The sequence below is a fragment of the Antedon mediterranea genome, chromosome 5 (genome assembly GCF_964355755.1).
Source record: "Antedon mediterranea chromosome 5, ecAntMedi1.1, whole genome shotgun sequence".
Lineage (NCBI taxonomy): Eukaryota > Metazoa > Echinodermata > Crinoidea > Comatulida > Antedonidae > Antedon > Antedon mediterranea.
Window position 1 is genome coordinate 28210563 of NC_092674.1, and position 20828 is coordinate 28231390.

The 20828-nt window shown below is 33.2% G+C and overlaps 2 protein-coding genes and 1 pseudogene across 4 annotated transcripts; 2 read left to right on the top strand and 1 right to left on the bottom strand.

The window, feature by feature from the left end:
• Nucleotides 1-718: 718 nt before the first annotated feature.
• LOC140050236 (exosome complex exonuclease RRP44-like) lies at nt 719-20792 on the bottom strand. 2 transcript variants are annotated; one of them, XM_072095344.1, is made up of 21 exons: nt 20419-20792; nt 13508-13570; nt 12224-12318; nt 10753-10961; nt 9586-9674; nt 8949-9116; nt 8384-8539; nt 8090-8215; nt 7358-7495; nt 6624-6770; nt 5970-6086; nt 5579-5680; nt 5148-5297; nt 4065-4192; nt 3685-3771; nt 3314-3470; nt 2706-2926; nt 2363-2531; nt 1790-1948; nt 1363-1485; nt 719-1019 (listed from the first exon to the last, which is right to left on the bottom strand). In XM_072095344.1, exons 1-21 carry the CDS (start codon nt 20635-20637, stop codon nt 954-956), a joined length of 2889 nt encoding a protein of 962 aa, XP_071951445.1. In that variant the 5' UTR covers nt 20638-20792; the 3' UTR covers nt 719-953. The 2 variants fall into 2 exon arrangements, with proteins under 2 accessions (XP_071951445.1, XP_071951446.1); XM_072095345.1 differs by lacking the exon at nt 13508-13570.
• LOC140050549 (5S ribosomal RNA) lies at nt 7619-7736 on the top strand (annotated as a pseudogene).
• LOC140050237 (uncharacterized) lies at nt 14414-19058 on the top strand. 2 transcript variants are annotated; one of them, XM_072095346.1, is made up of 2 exons: nt 14414-14655; nt 16131-19058. In XM_072095346.1, exon 2 carries the CDS (start codon nt 16143-16145, stop codon nt 17721-17723), a length of 1581 nt encoding a protein of 526 aa, XP_071951447.1. In that variant the 5' UTR covers nt 14414-14655; nt 16131-16142; the 3' UTR covers nt 17724-19058. The 2 variants fall into 2 exon arrangements, with proteins under 2 accessions (XP_071951447.1, XP_071951448.1); XM_072095347.1 differs by lacking the exon at nt 14414-14655 and adding an exon at nt 15162-15251.
• Nucleotides 20793-20828: the final 36 nt, after the last annotated feature.

A 20828-nucleotide genomic window follows, 5' to 3' on the forward strand; every position in this document is an offset into this window, starting at 1 on the left:
GGCCTACAATTATAATAAAAGGTGTCATTATTATTACATATATTGCGCAGAGACGAATAATGGTTCTGCACATGTCAATTGTGCTATAGTAACCACTTTTGACATAAATATATAAATATATGTTATATATAAAGTTGTCCCATGACACTATAGGATGATGATATGACACTATATGTGCACATATAGTAATATTAGTGCATATTAATTAGATTTTAAAAAGGTCGAAATTTGTGCATTTTGCAATTTTTTTGAAAAATGACCAAATTTCGACCTTTTTATTTTTCGACATAAAGTGGTCCCATGACACTGTAAGATAATGATATGACTATATGTGCACATACTTCAGGGATTTTTTTCCAAAATTTAGACCTTTTTTTTCCGACTGGTTACTATATCAAAAATAGGCATGCGCAGACACACATTATGTGCCAAATTTTAACCCTTTTATATTTTTACATAATTAGTTACTAATAATAATTTGGCATGCTTAGACCTTAATGTTTTTAAAAGTTGATATTTTCGAAACATAATCCATGTAGAGGGATATTTTTACAGTCAAATTTCGACCTTTTTATTTGTTGACATTAATTGGTTACTATATCACACTACATGTTCTGTGCATGTTACCTCCATATATATATAGAGTGCAATTTATATATATATATTTTTAAAAGTCAACATTTAAAAAAAAATTGTGGAAAATGACGAAATTTCGACCCTTTTATTTTCTGACAAACTGGTTACTGTATCATAATTTGACATTTTTTGGACATAAATGGCTACGATGGCTCTATAAAAGAGCGATAAAAATATACAAATAAATTCAATAACTTTACTATTGTTTATTAGCCGTAGAAGCCTTGAAACAATATTTTTCAAAAACACAGTTTTTGACTGCAGAATGCTGGACTATTATAAAGTATCAAATAATAGACAATGGCCTTTCTGATTGCTTATGTTTTTAACTTCTTTGGTGGGGGCTCAGTAACATCAGCTGAATCAACGCTGAAACCTGACACCTGGATGAACACCATTTGAAAAGAAACAAACAATATATTAATACTATGTGCATTAAGTTTACACTCATTTAAAGCTCTGTCTACACTATCAAACAAAATAAGCGTAATATGCCCACATATGGTAGTGATATGCCACATAAAGTTTGATAGTGTAGACAGAGCTTAACAAAATATGTGCCAATTAAAAATAAATAAATGTGCCCATGAAAAAAAAATAAATGTGCCAATTTTTTTTTTAAATGTGACCATTTAAAAAAAAAACCCAAAAATATGGACTTAGTTTACATTACAAAAACATACTCTCAAAACTTTAATATATGAAGTAATAAGCCAATAAGCTTACCTTGGGTTTTACTAGCTTCAGCATTAACTTTTGATGCTGTACATCTGATGCATTGATGCTTAACTGGACAGTAACAGGATCAAACATATGTAACGACACATCACCAGCAGTTTGGCTTTGCTCCTAAAGAGAAAAACAAACATAGTAATCAGAATCTTGATTCAAGTAATTGGTTGCACTTTCCCATTGAAGCATAGAAATAAGTGGGTTTGTGTTAAGGCCAACATTGTATGACGAGGTCCGACAAGTCATCTCATCAAGATTCAACTTGGACAGCACTAACAAGATGATATCGTCAGGCCTCGTTGTACAACGCTGTCTGTGTTGGTTTTTATATTGAAGCTCTGTATACAAACATGTGACAAAAAAATATATTGGAAACTAGTTTGATAGTGTAGACTGAGCTTTAAGTAATAAAATAGTTTACCTCTTCATTGTAAGTAAATAAACTTGATGCAGTTTTGTCTTCAGGCTTCAAAAACAAGGTGCCTTCTAAACCATATTTTGGGATGAAAACCTGCAGAGCATTCTTTCTGACAAACATTACATAGCCTTCCTCATCCTCCTGTTTGTTCTTGAAGAATATCTGAGAAAGAAAGAAAATAAATGAAATGAGTTTTCATTGTCTACACTATCAAAGGAGTGGAGTTGTGACTTGGTGGTTATGATACATAGCTATCACTTTAAGGGCAGGATTTTTTTTAAGGACAAAATTACAACTCCACTCCAAAAGACTTGTAATAAGACTTTGTATATGTTTGTCTAGTGAACCTCTGAGGGTCCCTAATGATCAGCAATTGCTGGATGGATCACCCATATTAAATATGGTTAAAAAAAACCAAAAAAACTAGGTAGTTTGACAAAAAAATGTGATGTTCCTAATATGGTAGTGATATGAGATCATCATGTCCATATATGGGCACATCACATTTTTTTGTCGCATAAAGTTTGATAGTGTGGACAGAGCTTTAGGGTTGGTGTACCCTTACGTGTTATTTACCTGTGTGTGTAATCCAACTGAAGCCCTACCAGCATACTGCGCCATTCGATGACGATAGTTGAGATTATTGCATATAGCTTGGATCTTATTCTTTTGTAGAAGATCTGGATAAGACTTATCAGCTCTTATACACACTGCCAGCATACGATGCACCATTAAATCAGAATACCTGTTTATAGAGGAAATCATCAAATTTATCTACTGTAGTTACTGCAGTAACTATCTTTTTACAGTAACAACGTATGTTTTAGTTTGTTTTAAGGTCTATGAACAAAACTTATTCTTATTTGGTTATGTTTTATTTTTGTCGCCATATATCATATAAACTCCAAAATAATTTTACCTTCTAATGGGTGACGTGAAGTGAGTATAAATTGGAGCTGCTAAACCAAAGTGGTGGTATTCTAACTCGGGAAGTGTTCCACTACTAAAATATAACGCTTGTGTCATGCAACGAGTCGTCATCATTCGTAGTAATGTGTTGAAATACGGTATTTCCGGATTGACAGCCTTGTCTAAAGAATCTGATAAGGCTTTACCGCTGTCGATCACTATCGTGAAACCCTGTAGAAAAAGCATAACAATTATTAAACAAGAAGCTTAAATGGGCACGAAAAATTATAAAAATTAATAGTTATAATTATATTCATGTAAGAGTTTTTAAGTAATCTGATTGGGTGGTGATGATGGAGTTTCAAGGCAGTAACAAGAATTTTAAAACAGACGAGGTAAAAATTCTTTAAATATAATTTGTGAGTGGTGAAAATTGAACGCCTCGTCTGCCTCTTGTTGGCTACGGCCCGGAGTTTGACATTAGTAAGTACAGGTTATAGTCACTGCTTTAAGATCAAACTGTAAACTTTCTTCAAGTATAAGGTAAGTAGGCTATGTATTCAATTTATAAATTTATTTAAAAAAATAAAAGTCAATAAAAATAAATGCAAACTTCACCATAGATTTTGCAGCTTTGATAATTGTGTCAAAGTTTGAAGGTGATGGGACCGGATGTCGACGTAACAGAGCACATTCCGGAAAACTTTGCAATATACGTTTTGCAACTGAGATGTTTGCCAGCAACATGAATTCCTCAACCATTGAATTGGTATCTCTATGAAAGATGAGAAATATATCAAAATGAGAGTAAACTACAAGCTGCCTTACTGCATGGTAACTTTTTCCTAATGCCTCCATTCTCTGCCGAAAGGAGTGGCACAAAACTTTGGACTATCTTGAAAATAAAAAATGCAGAATATGTTTACATATAGTACTTTGATCTTCTCAGCTTGTATTTATTGGAAAAATATAAATTATTGATGACATACCTCATTTCCTTTGCTTGTACGTCGATTGGGTCGTGTGTCTCTGAGTCGATGTTAAAACGTATTTCAGCAGATGCTAATGTTAAAGCACTGTGAAGAGAATATCACTGACTTAGTTTTTGCAAAGGATGGGAACATTATTTACAAAGACTAAAGCTCTGTTTACACTATCAAACTTTACGCAAACCACCCATCCGCTCCACATTGTGTGTCATAAGGAACATAACATAGATTCTATATTTTTATTACCGTTACCACTCTTCTGTGTAAATTGGTCTTTAAGCTCAGGTTTGATCTCTAGGCAATACAGTGCAATCTACTGGATGTGATGTGTTCAAATTATGCACATCAACAGTAACAAATTAAAGGTTTATGTTACATACCCATTATCCATTCTTCCTCTTTTCAGAATCTTAGCTAATTTGTTTAGATTCCGTAAACTTTCTGTCAACGGATCTGTTTGTGATTTATCATCGATCTTGAGTTGTGCTTGCTCATATGTATAGGCACTCTGAAAAATAACATGATTAAAAGATTATTATTATTAATAAACAAGAAATATTTCTTACAAAAAACGCTGCTTGCTTATTGAAAAATATTTTTTATTTCAAATGTTTTTGAATGTGTCATTTTATTGTCACATAATAGTTATTTTACCTGAAAAAATGTAATTTAAAGCAACAAATACTTAAATTGTCTGTCAGACAATGGTTTTTGGGTTTCTTTTCTTTTTTTATATGTGAATAAATATTATTTTTTTGTTACAGAAGTGAATAATCAATTTCTGTCACTTTAGTTAATTTTATTGCTAAGGTCAAATCTGGGGGTCACTTCATCACCCTAGATATTTCAATTGTGAAGTATCCTATTACAAACACAAACTTTAATGGACTGTTTTGATAATAATTCAATGAATATCTGACAGTGAATATACCAGAAATGCTTAGGGATTTGTAATTTTAGCATGACATGTCCTAATAGACTCTTTCCCAGACGTTTTTTGGGTCTACTGTAGCAGCTGGAATCAATAAATCATAGTGGAGTTTCCATTTTCACAAAACTGTCTGTCCTTAGAACTATAACTGCTGCTTGCTTTAGCTTCTGATTGAGTAGTCCTAATGGGACGTAGCGGGCTAGAGCAGCAGCGTGAAAAAAAATTGTTATTATGTTACATAAAGGCACTCTGAAATACAATAACAGATGAAAATTCAAATATATTTAAGCAAAAAGCTAAATCAAAACGATAAAGTAAAACAGCCAAAAAGAAATGCCAAGCTTTTGGAAAACACTATTATTTTTCAGGGCAGTTCTTGGAGATATAAAGTAGATATGAGCTGGATGAGTGGAGTGGAAAGTAGAACAAACGAGGCACAGACTGGTGATGGTATATTACATTTACATAAAAATTGATAATCATTTTACTATAAATCCCCTTGTTCCCCTAATCCCCAATATGAAATATTTACCCTTGAGTTAATAACACTCTTGCAAAACCTTGTAGAAACGATCTCTGCGTCTTTCGTCACCTCCCAAAGACATGAGAATGCGAAGCGTTCTTCCTTCTCCCGTAATGAACATAGATTTGAACTCAGAAGGTCAGGAACCATGTCGATTCTCTAAATATACAAAAACAGGTTATGATCAAACAAATCGTAAAAAAATATAAAAAGAGGTTAAGCTATAAAAAAGCATTCCAGACACAAAATAATCTCAAAATAAAAGTACTTTTTTAATAGCAGATCCATGCAGAAACGTTGCATCTATATTGTAAGATAGTACACAAGACTGTAACAATATGGAGTCTGTAACCCGATGCCATGAAACAAGATGGTGTCCACAACAACCAAGTTGTCTAAATTTTCTCTATAAAACAATACTCTTTATTAGTCAATTATACCTTGTCCACTAGATAGACCGTTGTTCCTCTGTTAGCTGCCTCATCATCTAAAGCATTGCCTGGCTTAATAAAGTGACTCACATCTGCAATATGAACGCCAACCTGAAACAAATAATTGTTAGTTTTCATCATCATTAAATTACAGTCTCAATCTAAAATTGTATTAAAAAAAACCACTAAAGATACCTTTAACATTAGGTCAAGAAGTACGTAGGTAATTAACCTATCCAGGGCAGTCCAGGGTAATCTCCCAGACATGCTGCTTGTAAACAAATTACAATATGAAGGTTTGTTTTCAATAACATGAAATTTGGAATTACCAGAGCAAAGGAATGATGAACGAAAACCATAGTCAATACTTTCTATTGCCTATGAGGAAACTAATGTTTACCTCAAAATGACCGTTCTCTAATTTTCTACAATGTAAGGCATCGTCAATATCAGTACAGCCCGGTGGATCAACACTGCATATGTCAAGATGACGCAAATCTTCACGACTATCGTAATCCTAAAAAAAAAAAAAAATAGGATAATGAAAAGTGTTTTTACTACCACAGCGGGAAACATAGACAAAGGGCTGCAATACATTTATAACATAGATGAAATAATATAACTCAATTATTGAGGATATTTTATAATTTTAAATTTTTAAGTGAAATTTCTAGTTTTGGATCTGATCTTTCGACTAGTGAAAACGATTTCTTGTTAATTCTGAAAGATTTGTTATCTGAGCAACTTGAAGCTCAGGTGGTTTCACCATGTTTATGCAAATTTTAATCAATGTTATGTTGAATTTTTTCAACAAAAGAAGTTTCCATTATTATTATTATTATTATAATAAAGGGTAGTATATATAATAAATGTATTGGATATTATTTTCATCATACCATCATATATTTATGTGTTAAAATGCAGGTAAAAGCACGGTCCAAACATGTTTCTGTATCGAAGCTCTTATAATTTTTATTCATTTTGAGAGAATCAAACAGTACATTCATAAAATAATGTAATCATTTAATAGTCACAGTGAAAAACACATTGCTACCTCTTGTGTGATGGTCCAAGGAAGTTTTGGCAAAAAGCTTAGAACGTTTGATGAAAACACTTCATGCGGGATGTCGTGCTCGAGTAGAAGAACTTGGTTCTCTGTTTCACGATCTCCTACTTCACCAAGCTTCTTTACATAGTGACCCTACAACATCAATAGTACAATATAAATGAGCAGAAAGCCATAAAATAACAATTTAAACATAAAATGGAATTAGGCGGAATTTAAGGACATATAAAATGAATTTGGAAATTCTAGAGAAACTAAGCTTGGGTGCAGGCAAACCCCGAAACCCAGGAATGCACTTTTTGTATGTGCATATGCAGTACATAAAATCATAGTGAACACCAATTTGGGATTGAGTTAGGTACAGTGAGATGTTGCGAGGTGAAAACCTGGTTTGAACTAATGACCCTGGATTGGAAGTGAAGAAGTACTTACTAAAGGATATTTAAATTCCTAGGTCAGCTGTCTATAGACACTACTAGTCTACATCCAAGTAGTGATTCCGCTTGCTTTGTTTCTATTTATACTTACTAAAGGGTATCTAGAATTCCTAGGCCAACTGTCTATAGACACTACTTGCCTACATCCACGTAGCGATTCCTCTTGCCTTGTTTCTATTCATACTTACTAAAGGGTATCTAGAATTCCTAGGCCAACTGTCTATAGACACTACTTTTCTACATCCAAGTAGCAATTCCTCTTGCCTTGTTTCTATTCATACTTACTAAAGGGTATCTAGAATTCCTAGGCCAGCTGTCTATAGACACTACTAGTCTACATCCAAGTAATGTTTCTGCTTGCCTTGTTTCTATTCGTACTTTTGGTATTCGTTTCTCAGCTGCTATAAACAAACGCCTCGTGCTCTAAAGAGAAAACAATTAAAATTATAAAATGCTAAAATGATAAACTTTATTATGCTCTGTCTACACCATCAAACTTTATGTGAAAAAATAAATGTAATGTGCCCATATATGGACATGATGATGTTATACGGCTTTACCACGTTGAAACACCGGTTCTCGTCAGATCACCGAAGTTAAGCGACGTTGGGTCTGGTTAGAGCTTGGATGGGAGACCATCTGGGAAAAACGGGTGCTGTATACGGAGCTGGGGTCCCGTTAGGCATTTGAAATCAGCACTGCTGACTCTTATGGCAGCCCCTGCATCTAGTATCTGCCTCAGACCTCTGGTCAAGGTGGGCACTGGACGAGAGAAGCCCTTGATCAATGTTAGGACCAATCAAGGTGCTTTAAACAGTCCTGGCTTTGTTTGTATCAAAACCTAATTATCGCTGCTGGTTTCGATTGAATAAAATAAAAAAATAAAAAATAAAATAAAATATTACTACCATATTTGGGCACATCACATTTTTTTTATATTGTAGACAGAGATTTACGTAATATTAAATTAACTAGCTCCAAGACACATAAATTGGTATGGTATAATCTAGCACTCACTCCTTTCAGTAACGATTGTTGTAATATTCCGCAGTACGGGCGCCAGTTGCGTTTGATTATACCAATGACTTTCCCAGTTGGTTCTCTGAGTTCTTTTCTCACCGGATTTTTTTTCCCATCAGGTTCCTGTAGGAAAGAAAGAATAAGGTAGGCTAAAGGATTAAAATAAATATAAATTGGTAACAGAAATTAAAACACGCCGATATAATCAATATATATATATCAAGTTTAAAAATTGATAATTATGTATAGAAACCATAAAAACCAGAAAGAAAGGCAAGACAGCATACTTACACTTTCAAAGTCATCATCATTAAATTCATCTTTCTTTGAGTTATCCACCATTACTAGTGATGATGGACAAGTCCAGTCATCTTCTGGTAACATCTCTATAGCAACAACATCACCATGAACAGAACGATTCAAATGGGACAAACCCTTGATAAATACCTTTAGATATAATGAGAGAAAAAAAGAACAAAATTATGAAATTGGTAATTATATTGTGCAGATTTTGGTAAAGTTCCATAACTTTTTTAGCTGTTTAATGACACATATGAACCAACCTTATATTTAAAAAAAAAATGTTTTAAGTATTTTATAGTCCTCGAGCATAAACTGAGAAGATTGAGATTAGGCCCTCTACAAACCCACGGCAGCCAGTTGTGCAGCGCATACCAGGGAGACGATCCTTTCTTTTTCAATTAGTGTACTAAGTTATTTAAAATGCACTATATTTACACGGGACCAACGGCTTTACGTCCCATCGGAAGGACAAGGCAATGAGAGTAGAATACAATCAGTATGGTACAGATAGATTTGAACCCATGCCTTTCAAATCCATAACAACATTACTCACTGCTTTATCTTGGTCCTGGACGTTTACACTTCCTTCTTTGTAATTTTCTCTGCTTGCGTGAAACGTTCCTTGCAGGTACTTGCCGGATTTGATGCCAGCGTGAAGCTCACTAGATACAACATATTCAGGAAACATTACCTTTCCTTGTACCATAATATCTGCATTTACCTTTAAGAGAGTCATAATCCATGTAAACGCTATAATTTGTAAGTAAGTTTGTATAAGTAATATTTATTGCTTTCAAAACCAGTTTATTATTTAAACAATTTATAAAACAGCATAATATATGAAACATAGAATAATACAACTATTTATATATAAGAAATTAAAAATAGAAAGTAGGGGATGGCTTGATTCCTAATATAAGGGGTCCAAGGTACTTTACCACTGGATTTAAAACTAAACTATATTCTTGGACAAACTTAGTTATTTTGTACAGAACTAGAGTCTTTTTAGAGTACCATTATTCGGGGGCGGATCCACAGGGTAGCGCAAGTGGCGATGTGGTGTCCACGTGGACCTACTTCATAGGTGCTGATCATCATAAACATTTTGTTAAACTTGCTTTATAGTTTTTAAGTATATTGCTTAACATAAAAAACAACTGCATACAAAATTGAAATGTCATTTTCTTTACCTTATCCATTTTATGTTCATTATCAGTAATCAGAGCCAACCTATCAACCAGTTCTGGTTTACCAGTCAATGACTTGACATACTCATGAACTATGAAAGAAAAACAAGTGTTAGGGATATTACATAACCTAGCAAAACTCTATGGAGTTTACACACACCAGGACAGGGTATTGCTTTTCGTACATACAGAGTTGGGGACACCTCATGAAACGTCACAAAATAAACATAAATATTTATTAGTCATATCCATAAGGTGTGACGTAAGAATTGTGCTAACTACAATTCACTAATGCAAATTCCTTCCATTGAGCAGTCGGTGTAGTCGAGTGGATTAGACTATAGACTTTACATGTCAATGTATGGGGTTCAAATCCCATGAGCAACTTCTTTTTACTTTATAGTGAGAGAGATTATGTAGAGGCTTAAGTTTAGTTATATTAAGGAAGTAGTTTGGCTATTTTTCACATAAGGGATCCCCAACTTATGTACGAAAAATAAAATTGCCACCAGGGCATCAACACCGGCATTTTGTATGGTGTGTGCCTCGGTGTGTAAATTAAAGTTTTGTTTATAATAGTGGATGTTTTAACAAGGGGTATTGACAAATACCTTTCACTTTTAACCTTTATACATACCCTGTTCAGACTACAGTACAGTTTTGCCTATACTTTGTCCATTTAGATATCATGTTACAATAAAAAGTTTAATTTCTTTTACCTATATAAAAATGAGGCATTTATTGCTTTCTGTATTTTACTGAATTTTTGTTAAAAACTTTTTTTTTATCAGGTTTTTTTTCTTTTTAATCTTTTTCACAACCTCACACATTGACAACTGACTCTTTAATTTTTTGACAACCTCTACAACTCCAGACAAGTTTTATGTAATATTTGCCTTCCTCTCCCAAAGTTCAGAGTTCAAGACATTATACAAAACATTGTAATTAATTAGTTTCTTGTACTGTAATTGCTAATTGAAACCATTATAGCAGTTTAGATTGCTTTTGCTGAAAGACAGTAGACGAGGGGAAGAATGTTAGGTCGCTCAAATACTGTCCAAATAATGAATGAAAGGGTGTATACTGGGCTTATAGGCATGTGCAGAGCACCATCTCCTTCGCCTACTGTCTCAAAAGAAAGACTTGCTATAATCAGAAGCAGTTGATTACTTGTATAAGCCTGCAGTCCATCCTCAACTGCTTTTTCTCTATTGGCCTGATCATTCGTTAGAAGAATGACTTGAACCTGGTCCTGTTGATGATCAGGATGACGCTTGCACCCTTCCAGATGACCATTGAACCAGCTGGTAGCCTTTCTGATGGCACGGTCATTATAATCATTTGGACTTTCTCCACCTTCTCTTTCTATATAGGTGTCTCTAAAATATAAATATTATATAAAAAAAACATAGTAAAATTTAAGAGAAATTGAAAGTTTATTCTTAATAGTAAGTTTACTAATACCATCATCAACATATTTTCAGTTTCTGTTGTATTTTTCAATAAAGTAATTATAATAATAAAAGAATAGCTTTTTACCGGAGTCTCAAAGCGCAACAGGAAAAGAATAACTATTGAAATAGGTGAGTTTTCAGGAGAGATTTAAATTGAGGAGATAGAGTGTTGGAACTGATGGAACCAGGAAGTTGGTTCCAGATCTCTGGTGCCTGAGAAAAGGAACTCTTAGGCACGAACATTAGTTCTAGGTGGTGCTAACATAAGAGGATCCGTTTGATCAGCATGAAGACATACATTAGAAGGTTTAATGTAATGTTTATAAATTATTGGGTGGAATTATTTTTTATATGTAAATAGAAAGGCCAAGGGGTTAAAATTAAAAAAACAAAAAACAAAAAAATTTAGATTTAACAGTGGTCCTTAAACAGAGACCTAAAATAGAGACCTAAAATACTAGAGACTGCTTCAATATATTTGAGTTGAAACTACCTGCCAGGTGTTATAATATACACAGACATAATGTATTTTACAATCAACCAACTTCCTGTGTTTTATCATACAACACTCAATAACGTTAACAGCTTCCGATAATTACACGTTTTATCAACATCGCCAAGTAGGACAAAACATTGATTTATAATTTAAAATAAATATGTTTTTAAGTTCCTCTTGAATAAAACCATGCAGAAAAAAAAATTACTTTTTCCTCCATGATAAAACCAATTATGTCTACCTTTGGCTACAATACATGCCAAAATAGAACTTGGATCATTTTCTTTTATTAGGAATTAATATGTTTGCTGGTACGGCATCGGGCGTTGACAAATGCCAATTTATAAGCAATATCAAACTTAGTAATACTAATAGCTGTAGAAACCTAATTTAAAGATATATTGTCCCTCTAAAAATAATTATTTTTTTAATATACCATGTCACATAATAGTTAATCACTTTGACCAAAAATTGGATAAAAAAAATGTAATTTAAAGCAAAACATACTTAAATTGTCTGTTGTTTTTGGTTAAAATTAAACATTTCTTTTGTCCTTTTTATATTAAGTGTAAAATGTTTATTTTTTTTTACAGAAGTGAATTAAAACTGCAAAATGGTCTATTTAGAGTATGATTTTATTAATCTATATTTTTATGTTTTTGGGGGATAATAAAAAAAAACTTTTCCTTACTTGTGGTGTTCATTTGTAAAAACATAAAATCGCTTCTCTTTGTTGGCAATAATATCTTTTATTCTTTTGTATGCTGGTAAACTTCTATGCTTAACCTAAAAAAAATAATTATAAATTAGAGCATTACAAATGTCCATACAGGTAATAAAAGAGCTCCAGGTAAAAAAAAATCATGTAGACCACTTTATAAAGCTATCAAATTAGTTTGACAAAAAAAGTGTGATGTGCCCAAATATGGTAGTAACAATATGCCCAAATATGGTAATGATTACATCATTATGTCCATATATGGGAATATCACACAGACAGAGCTTTTAAAGGCGCTTATTTCATGATGTTCATTCTGCTGACAAAAGTTATAATATAACCTCACTTATTTTTTAAAATCATTAATGTTGAAAAGGTTTATATTTATACTAAATACCCTTTAAAATGATTATGAGAGAATAAGTGGGGTTGTAATATAACCCCACTTATTTTTACTCGGGGTACCCGAGTCTAGGACTTGCTCATTTTCTCCTCCTCCTCCATCTGGACACTATTGAGTAAAAAGTGCGATTTTTAAAGTACTACTCCTCCCTTTATTAGTTGTAGTATTGAGCTCGGATTTAGCATGAATATACTACAGGGACATGTCCTCTAAGTTATAGAGCCGGATTTTTTAATTTCAAACCGGATGCAGCCATATATCACGTCTCGAAGATGGTACCGTATAGCCGTATTTGGTAGCGCGGTTATTGATGTGTATGTGACGTTACATCCGGTCATTACAGCTTGTTTCGCTGTACCCCGAGTATTGCACATTCGTGCTTGTTTAAAATCATCAACGTTGTTGCAAAGGTTTAAATTTTATATATTCAACACTAGAAATGATACCCGGAGCTACCCTTTAAAATGCAATTTAATAAATTCACCACAACTTGGTATACAGTACATTTATTCCATAATTCAAATTTTGCATTTACACTTTGAATTTTAAACTTGTTATGTTATTGTTACATACGTTATACAAACAGTAGGCTAATTCCTGATAGTATAAAATGTTATTTATCATAATAAGTAGTGCTCTAGTTGACCCCTTGTCCCTGGCTAGTTTCCAATAAATATACATGAAGCTAGAACCTGAATACTGTCTGTACATTTATTTGACATTGTTTTTACAAATTCATGAAAACACAAACAGTATTGGAATTATACAATAAAAACCATCTTGAATCAAGAATGATTTAAACATACGACTATGAGGTAGGATGACATGGGCCAGCCTACTGTGCCATAACTCACCTCTTTCTGTACAGTCTGAAGGATGATCACATTTTTAATCAAGTCGTCTTCTAGTATGTCAATCTAAGAAATGAATTCATAATTAATATAGAGTAAACACTGATAATGTGACCTTTGGATACTGTACAAGATAAACAGGATAAGTAGCATTTATTACATTAACTAATTCTTTACACGTCAGGGATCATCTAATTCGAACGCTCTGCAACCTGTGATGTAAGAAAAATGGCCAAACACTCACACAGCATTAGGTCGCTACGAATAAATTGGTCTAAAAAATGTTTTGCCAAAAATTGCTTTTGTAACATAGCATAAAGGAGAATTAAAGGGTGCCTCGAACCCAAACGGTATGAGTATTGATCATGTGGTTTAGAAAGAGATCGAGAACAAAGTTTCCGGGTACTGCTATTACAGTAGTATTATAATCTTAAAATATGGCAGAAGTCAAACATCATTATACTTTGGGACAGACTGTACAGTATGTGGGGACACTAAGACAGAGGCAATGTACTGTATTCATAATATGGCCAGGGACTATATTACTGGGAAAATGTGTTCGGTCCTGGAGATGTCCCCTTAATAGGTGTTAAACTATATATCTATATCAAGTATATCAATTATTTTATGGTGAAAACTAGAAAATAGTTAGGCGATTATAGCCATTGTGATAATTCTTTATTCTAATCATTGGTGCATAATCAAATCCTATACATGCAATAATAATCTGATAATACCTGGACTGGAGGGTATCAACCAAATCAGCAATAAATCAATGTAGGGGTCAAAGAAGGTCAATTCACACATATGCTTTCATATTTAATACAATCAATACAGAACATAGCTTGCTTCATTCAAAGTAAACAAGAGGTACCTTGGTTTCCATTTGGTACTTTACATGTGCGGACAATGATTGGCTGATTTACTGCATGCTTAAATATTATTGAAAATCAGATACTACAGTGAAAAATACTAGGTCTTATACTGACATCATACTATTTATGGTGTTTGGTTTTTTAAGGGAATTTCCGTAGTAAATTGATCATGAGGAAGGGTATTGAAAACAACTTAATTATCTGAAAGAGGAGGAGGTGGAGGACAGCTCACAGATAGTTTGCCATCATTTTTAATTTCAGAATAATTTCTTAAATGTAAGTCTTTATCTCTTTAAAATGCAATATTATAAAGTATTTTTGGATTATACATTGTCATAGGACAAATTAATTTAGTTTTCATCTTTTTTTATTGAATTTTTCTGATATGATCAATTGAGCATATCTAACGGCAACTTATACAAAATACTAGAAGTTGATTTTATCCAGATCACAAATTTAATTTGACCAATTTCAAACGCGACCAACGAACAGGTTAAAAACCATTGAAGAAAGTTTAATAACCAGTGCATTCGGAGTAGTAAATTTATTTTTATCTATATTCATTTATTTACAGAAAACTGTTTCGTATTGTGGTCTATTTTCCAACACTGTGAACATTTTCGTAAATCGGAAAAAAAAAAAAATTGATTTAAAATTGACATAAAAAACTTGTAAATGTAAAGATTTTTTTTAGAAATAAAGATTTTTTAGAAATAAATTTTTCCCCGCACTATGAATAGAACAATCTATACCAATTGAATTTGCTAAAAAATAATGTAATGCCATTAAACATACAGTACTAGTCGTACACACTCAGGAGTAAAACTGTGCTGCTATATGCACATAACAAGAATATTAAGACATCGCTACAGGTACGTTCATTTTAACATCACATCAACAAAATTACATTTTCCAGGGAAGCATACCATACTGGCTAAAGCAGATAGCTATTATAGGTAAAATAATATTATATGGTATAATATTATACGGTATAACATGAGATAAGATTATCAATTATCAGTTTGTATTAGTGTGCATGTAGAATAATGTGATGAGTAAAATTCAAGTGAAATACTAATTCTCTCTTTGCATTATGAAATTGACTTTACTGTGTATGTTTAAAAAATCAATTATAATCTTGAATACATTACAATTGGTTAGAATTAAATGTGTGTTGATTCATTTTCATATATTAAAATAAAAAGTATTCAAATTTTACACATAAAATAATAATAATGGCCATGAAACATGGTATTCGATCAGCACAAATAAATTAAATTTTGTGGCCAAAATTGGCGTTATAACATAGTCGAACGCTAAAAGGGTAATTAAAGGGTGCCCCCAACCCAAACAGTAGTATTGGTTATGCGGTTTAGTAGCAAGACAACAACGTTTTTAATTTGAATTTAGATGTGTGATTTTTTTTTAATTTGCTAAATAGCTAATAACCAAACAGACTAGAGATAGATCAGTATATACTACTTTAGTATGCTGAACAACAATGTGATAGAGTAAAATGCATGGAAAATACTTGATATATATTGATTAATAATGTAATGTTTAAAAAATCAACTCTAAAATCTTATACAACATTCTACTACAACTTACTATAATTAAATGTTTGTTGATTAATTTTGCATACAACTATGCAGTCAGGATTCAAAGATTAATAAAATGGCGTTTCTTTTCTACTAGTATATATAATAAAATATAATTAAATAATATTTTTTATATTTAATTTTTTTTTGCAGACAATATACAGAATGGAATCGAATGTCTTATCTTTAGTCGGCTTTTGCTTGATGGTAATGATGGCTGCATCCCAAATATGCACCGAAAGTGAGACAGCGCCCTCGTGTACAGGAGGAACTACAAGTTGTATTTGTGAATTTGCAACCTGCATACCGAAAACGAATCCATGTCCTGATCAACAAAACTTAACCCTACCGGTACCAATGTTTGGTATTATACCATCATACGCGTTTGAAAGTTACAAATCGTTAAGATATTTGGAGATAAGCAGTGGTATTGTGAACACTGTAAGCAACAAAGCGTTTTGGGGCTTGAGCAACTTAATAGCACTGAACTTACGAGATAATTTAATGACTGGTTTTACTAATGCTACCTTTGAAGGACTTGAATCATTGAGGCAACTCGACCTGTCTGGAAATGTTATTAGTGATTTTGATGACGGCTCGTTTAGCAGTATGAAAAACATCAGAGTTCTAAAACTTGAAAGGAACATAGCAACTACTGTTATGAGTAGTACGTTTGCTGGATGTCAAAGGTTAGAATATCTTGACTTGACCAGCAATACCATCAGTCACATTGAAGGCGGAGCTTTCAACGAGCTTCAGAACCTCAAGGAACTACATCTGGGTGACAACTACCTTACTACAAGCATTAACCCAACAGTCTTTAGTGGGCTGACCTCACTTAAATACCTGATGCTAAATGGAAACTTTCTCCAGGGAATTCATCCAGGATCATTTAACTCATTGGTGAATATCCGTGGAATTGATTTATCGCAAAACCAAATATCCATAATCCCAATGACGACTTTCGGGTCTTTGAAAAAACTTGAAACCCTCATTTTGAATTCCAATCAAATTGGAAGTATTTACGAAAAAACCTTTGTAAACTTAACATCACTGACCACATTACATCTGTCATGGAACGAGTTAACATCGTGGTCTTTCCTCGACTTCCCGACGCCATCAAATCTCAAGGACCTATTTTTATCAGGCAATAGAATCTCCGAGCTCCTAGTGCCAACACACTCGCCCAAACCACGATTCACAAAGTTACAATACTTGGACTTGTCCCGAAATTCACTCTCAACATTTCCGGCGTTCTTCTTGAACGATGCTCCGATACTTGGTCATTCTGATGGAACAGGTGACACCAGTCATACAAAACTTGATCTCCGTGACAATTTTCTGGATTGTGATTGTGATTACAGAGTTCTGAATAGAACATTGGAGCAACTGGCTATGGAGTGTGTTGGTAATTATACAGAGTGCACCAACGCATCAGTCACCTTTCTACCAAGTATGAATCGCAATATTTACTATAAAGTATCTGGCAGTCCACTTCCTGTAGTAGAGTGCAAGGACTCCAATGATCAAATAGCGACTGGTATCTATAATGTCTCTGCGCGAATCACATGGCTTTCTGCAGATACTATGGATGTTGATACTGGTTCGTACACGTGTATGATTTATGAAGACGACAGCAGGAAAGCCGACACGATGGAGACGTCTCCGACTGATTCCTCTTCCTATACCTTACCCTCGTTTACCAACATTATTACCTTAACTGCCATTCTGATTTTGACAAAATAACTTTTAGTATCTGCATATAGTTTTTTGAAAGTAATAACTGTACTGTGGGATCAAACACTGTTTAGGTTCCGGTCTTTTTAATGGGTTATTCCATTAAAAAAAGTAGGGGCGTGCATTGTATCCTTTGGTGTATGATGTATTTGGACATGAAAATAATTTCAAATTTTCGCTTTAAAGTTTTCAACATTGTCATTGTATATTGTAATTTTATGTATGATCAAATATTTGGAGTTTTTGCTATTGGCTAAATTCATTAAATAGATCTCTTTCTGTAGAATTTACAGTGACCAGTTTTCGATCGATTTTTATAAAATCTAAATAAAAATTGTTGTAAACTATTAATTGATTAATTATTGTGACTTTTTTGGTGTAAATATTTAATAAAATAAAGGAATGAATATATTGACATGTCTAAGCATATTTTCTCGACTAGCGACTACTATATGACAAGTACGTTTGCTGGATGTCAAAGGTTAGAATATCTTGACTTGAGTGTGTGTCACGAAACCTAAGATCACAAAACCTAAAGACCTCCTAAAGGCCAATTTACACAGACGAGCGGTAACGGTAAGCGGTAATTGTAAGCGGAAAACCACGTGGCTTTTCCCATTTACACAGCGCGCGGAGTTCGCGAACGGAGTGGTGGAAAGTAGGAGCGTGTGGGCCTCGAGGCTAATGCATGTTACAGTCACTGCTGGCCTGGATGTGACTGACTGTCAGTAGGCCTAGCACACACAGGCCTAAGTTTTAGAGGGAATTGTTGCCTAATAACGTACTAAAATGTGTATTTTCTTTTCACTATCCTTATACGAACATTAGTCACATTGTAGGTGTTTGTATTTCTGAATAAAAGGAAGTTGCAAACTAGGCTAGGCCTACTACTCGTAGTTATTGTCATCTTTCACTCGACGGACGCAAAAAAAAGTTGTTGATAGATGACGTCATTTCAATCATGTCGTTGGTTGACCAGAATCCATAATTACCGCGCGGTATTTTCACAAAATCGAATCTGTTTCGTTCCTGAGCGGATTTCCGCTCAACCGCTCTGCGTTCTGTGTAAATGGTCATAAGAAATAACATAGATTCTATTTTTGCGTTTTTCGCTCAACTTTACCGCTTACCGTTACCGCTCGTCTGTGTAAATTGGCCTTTAGACTATGAAACCTAAGACACAAGACCTATTAGATTACAGATTCTAAGATATACGACAGCTTAAAACCAATAATTGTTTTAATCTATACATAATTTTAAGCATAAGTTTGTTTGTTGTGAAACAAAAGTATATATTTCCTCAACGGGCGAAAATATTGTGAGGGTATTTCTTTTTCGAATAATTATTGAATTAAACAGAAATAAACTCACAATATTTTCGCACATTGAGGAAATACAGTATATACCTTTGTTTCACAACAAACAAACTTGACAGTTTGTTTGTTGATATAGTTTTATTATTATATACCGTAGTATAGTTATAGTTATATAGTATTATTCATAAATAAAAATTGGTGATTTTACAGACATGTTTCTCGCATACTATTCACAAATTTCGCATACTCAATAATGTTCAATATTTTTGTTTCTATGGAGCGCCAAAAGAGCAACAATAATAGAGGGCTAAAAACTTGGTGAAATGCGTCTAATTTTAATGCATTTATTGATGAAATGCACGTTAAATTTAAATATATTTTGTCAATTTGTCAATAAAAATGCTGTAATATGTTACTGCTGATACTTTTCTGTTTACAAAGAATATTATCGATCTTAAAATCAGCATCACTACCTACTCCTAGTCATAAGGGCGACCCGAGGGGATATGATTTATCGATTTTATTCTCAAATTTAACGGAACCATGTAAAGTATCAACAGTAACATTTTATTTGTATTGACAGTGACAAAATATATTGAAATTGAACATGATTTTCACCAAAAAATGTGTTAAACAGATGGATTCCACAGTTTTTGGCACTCTAATAATGTTGCTCTTTTACCATTAAACGAAAATATTGAACATAGAGTACGTGTAAAATCTTGTTTATTATTTGTTATTTTATTGATTCTTCTTCATAAAAGTAGTAATTCTAAGGTGTGATATTCAGGATAAAGTTGGTTAACACAGTTAAAATACAAGGCAGGTGCGAAAGGGAACTATTGGCAATCTAACGTCTTGGGTTTCGTGATCTTAGCTCATAGGGGGTCTTACTCTTAGTTTTCATGATCTTAGGTTTCGTGCCACCCTGTCACCATCAGTCACATTTGAAGGCAGAGCTTTCAACCAGCTTGTAAACTATTAATTAATTGTGACTTTTTTGGTGTAAATATTTAATAAAATAAAGGAATGAATATATTGACATGTTTAAATACATTTTCTCTTTAGTAAAAATTAAAAATTACCATACAATAACGCAACATTAACAATCCTTTTTATATTTATTTTTATCTTTCTATTCTAAAAGTATTTGACTAACAAAACATAATACACAATGTACAAAGATGAAATTGGTCAGGGACTGCTAAGGTAATACGATTACTGTAACTACAAGAGTCAGCAGTCCCATACTGATCTGATGTACATAATATATGTATATTAATTATTAATATTTTTATAATTATCAACAATTTAATAAATTTACATAAACATTAAAAGTACAGTACTAATACAGTACCTAGCCTAGTAGTAACTATACATTTAATTACCTGATGAAGGAGTACATTTGTATCTGGAAGCAAATAATGCGCAGTTTTCACAAGATCAGAATCTATGCTAGGCCTGGCTTCCAATGTATGCTCATCTTGACTGCAAGAACAACACAGCTTCGACCCGCACCAAATGTCGTCGCGAAGGTAGTGTTCGCGAACAACTTTTATAACGCCACCTTTACGGGTTTTCTTAACAAAACTTTTAGATTTTAACATGATACAATAATCAATCTATTTAATTTACTTGTGAATGTTCTACGTCAAAGTTGATTTAACTCTTAAAATAGCTTTTTTAGGCCATAAAGATGATCTACGGAAAACAGCAGCTAGCCTAGGCCTAGGAATTGATAACCACATGTTGTTTTTGTACATTAATATAACCCTTGACCTTAGGATCAAAGGTCATA

Coding starts and splice junctions, on each gene's coding strand:
- LOC140050237 (XM_072095346.1), top strand. CDS start 16,143: ATGGAATCGAATGTCTTATCTTTAGTCGGCTTTTGCTTGATGGTAATG.
- LOC140050236 (XM_072095344.1), bottom strand. CDS start 20,637: ATGTTAAAATCTAAAAGTTTTGTTAAGAAAACCCGTAAAGGTGGCGTT. Junction 13,571..20,418: donor CAAATGTACTCCTTCATCAG/GTAATTAAATGT, acceptor TTCATTTCTTAG/ATTGACATACTAGAAGACGA. Junction 9,117..9,585: donor ATGAACATAAAATGGATAAG/GTAAAGAAAATG, acceptor ACTCTCTTAAAG/GTAAATGCAGATATTATGGT.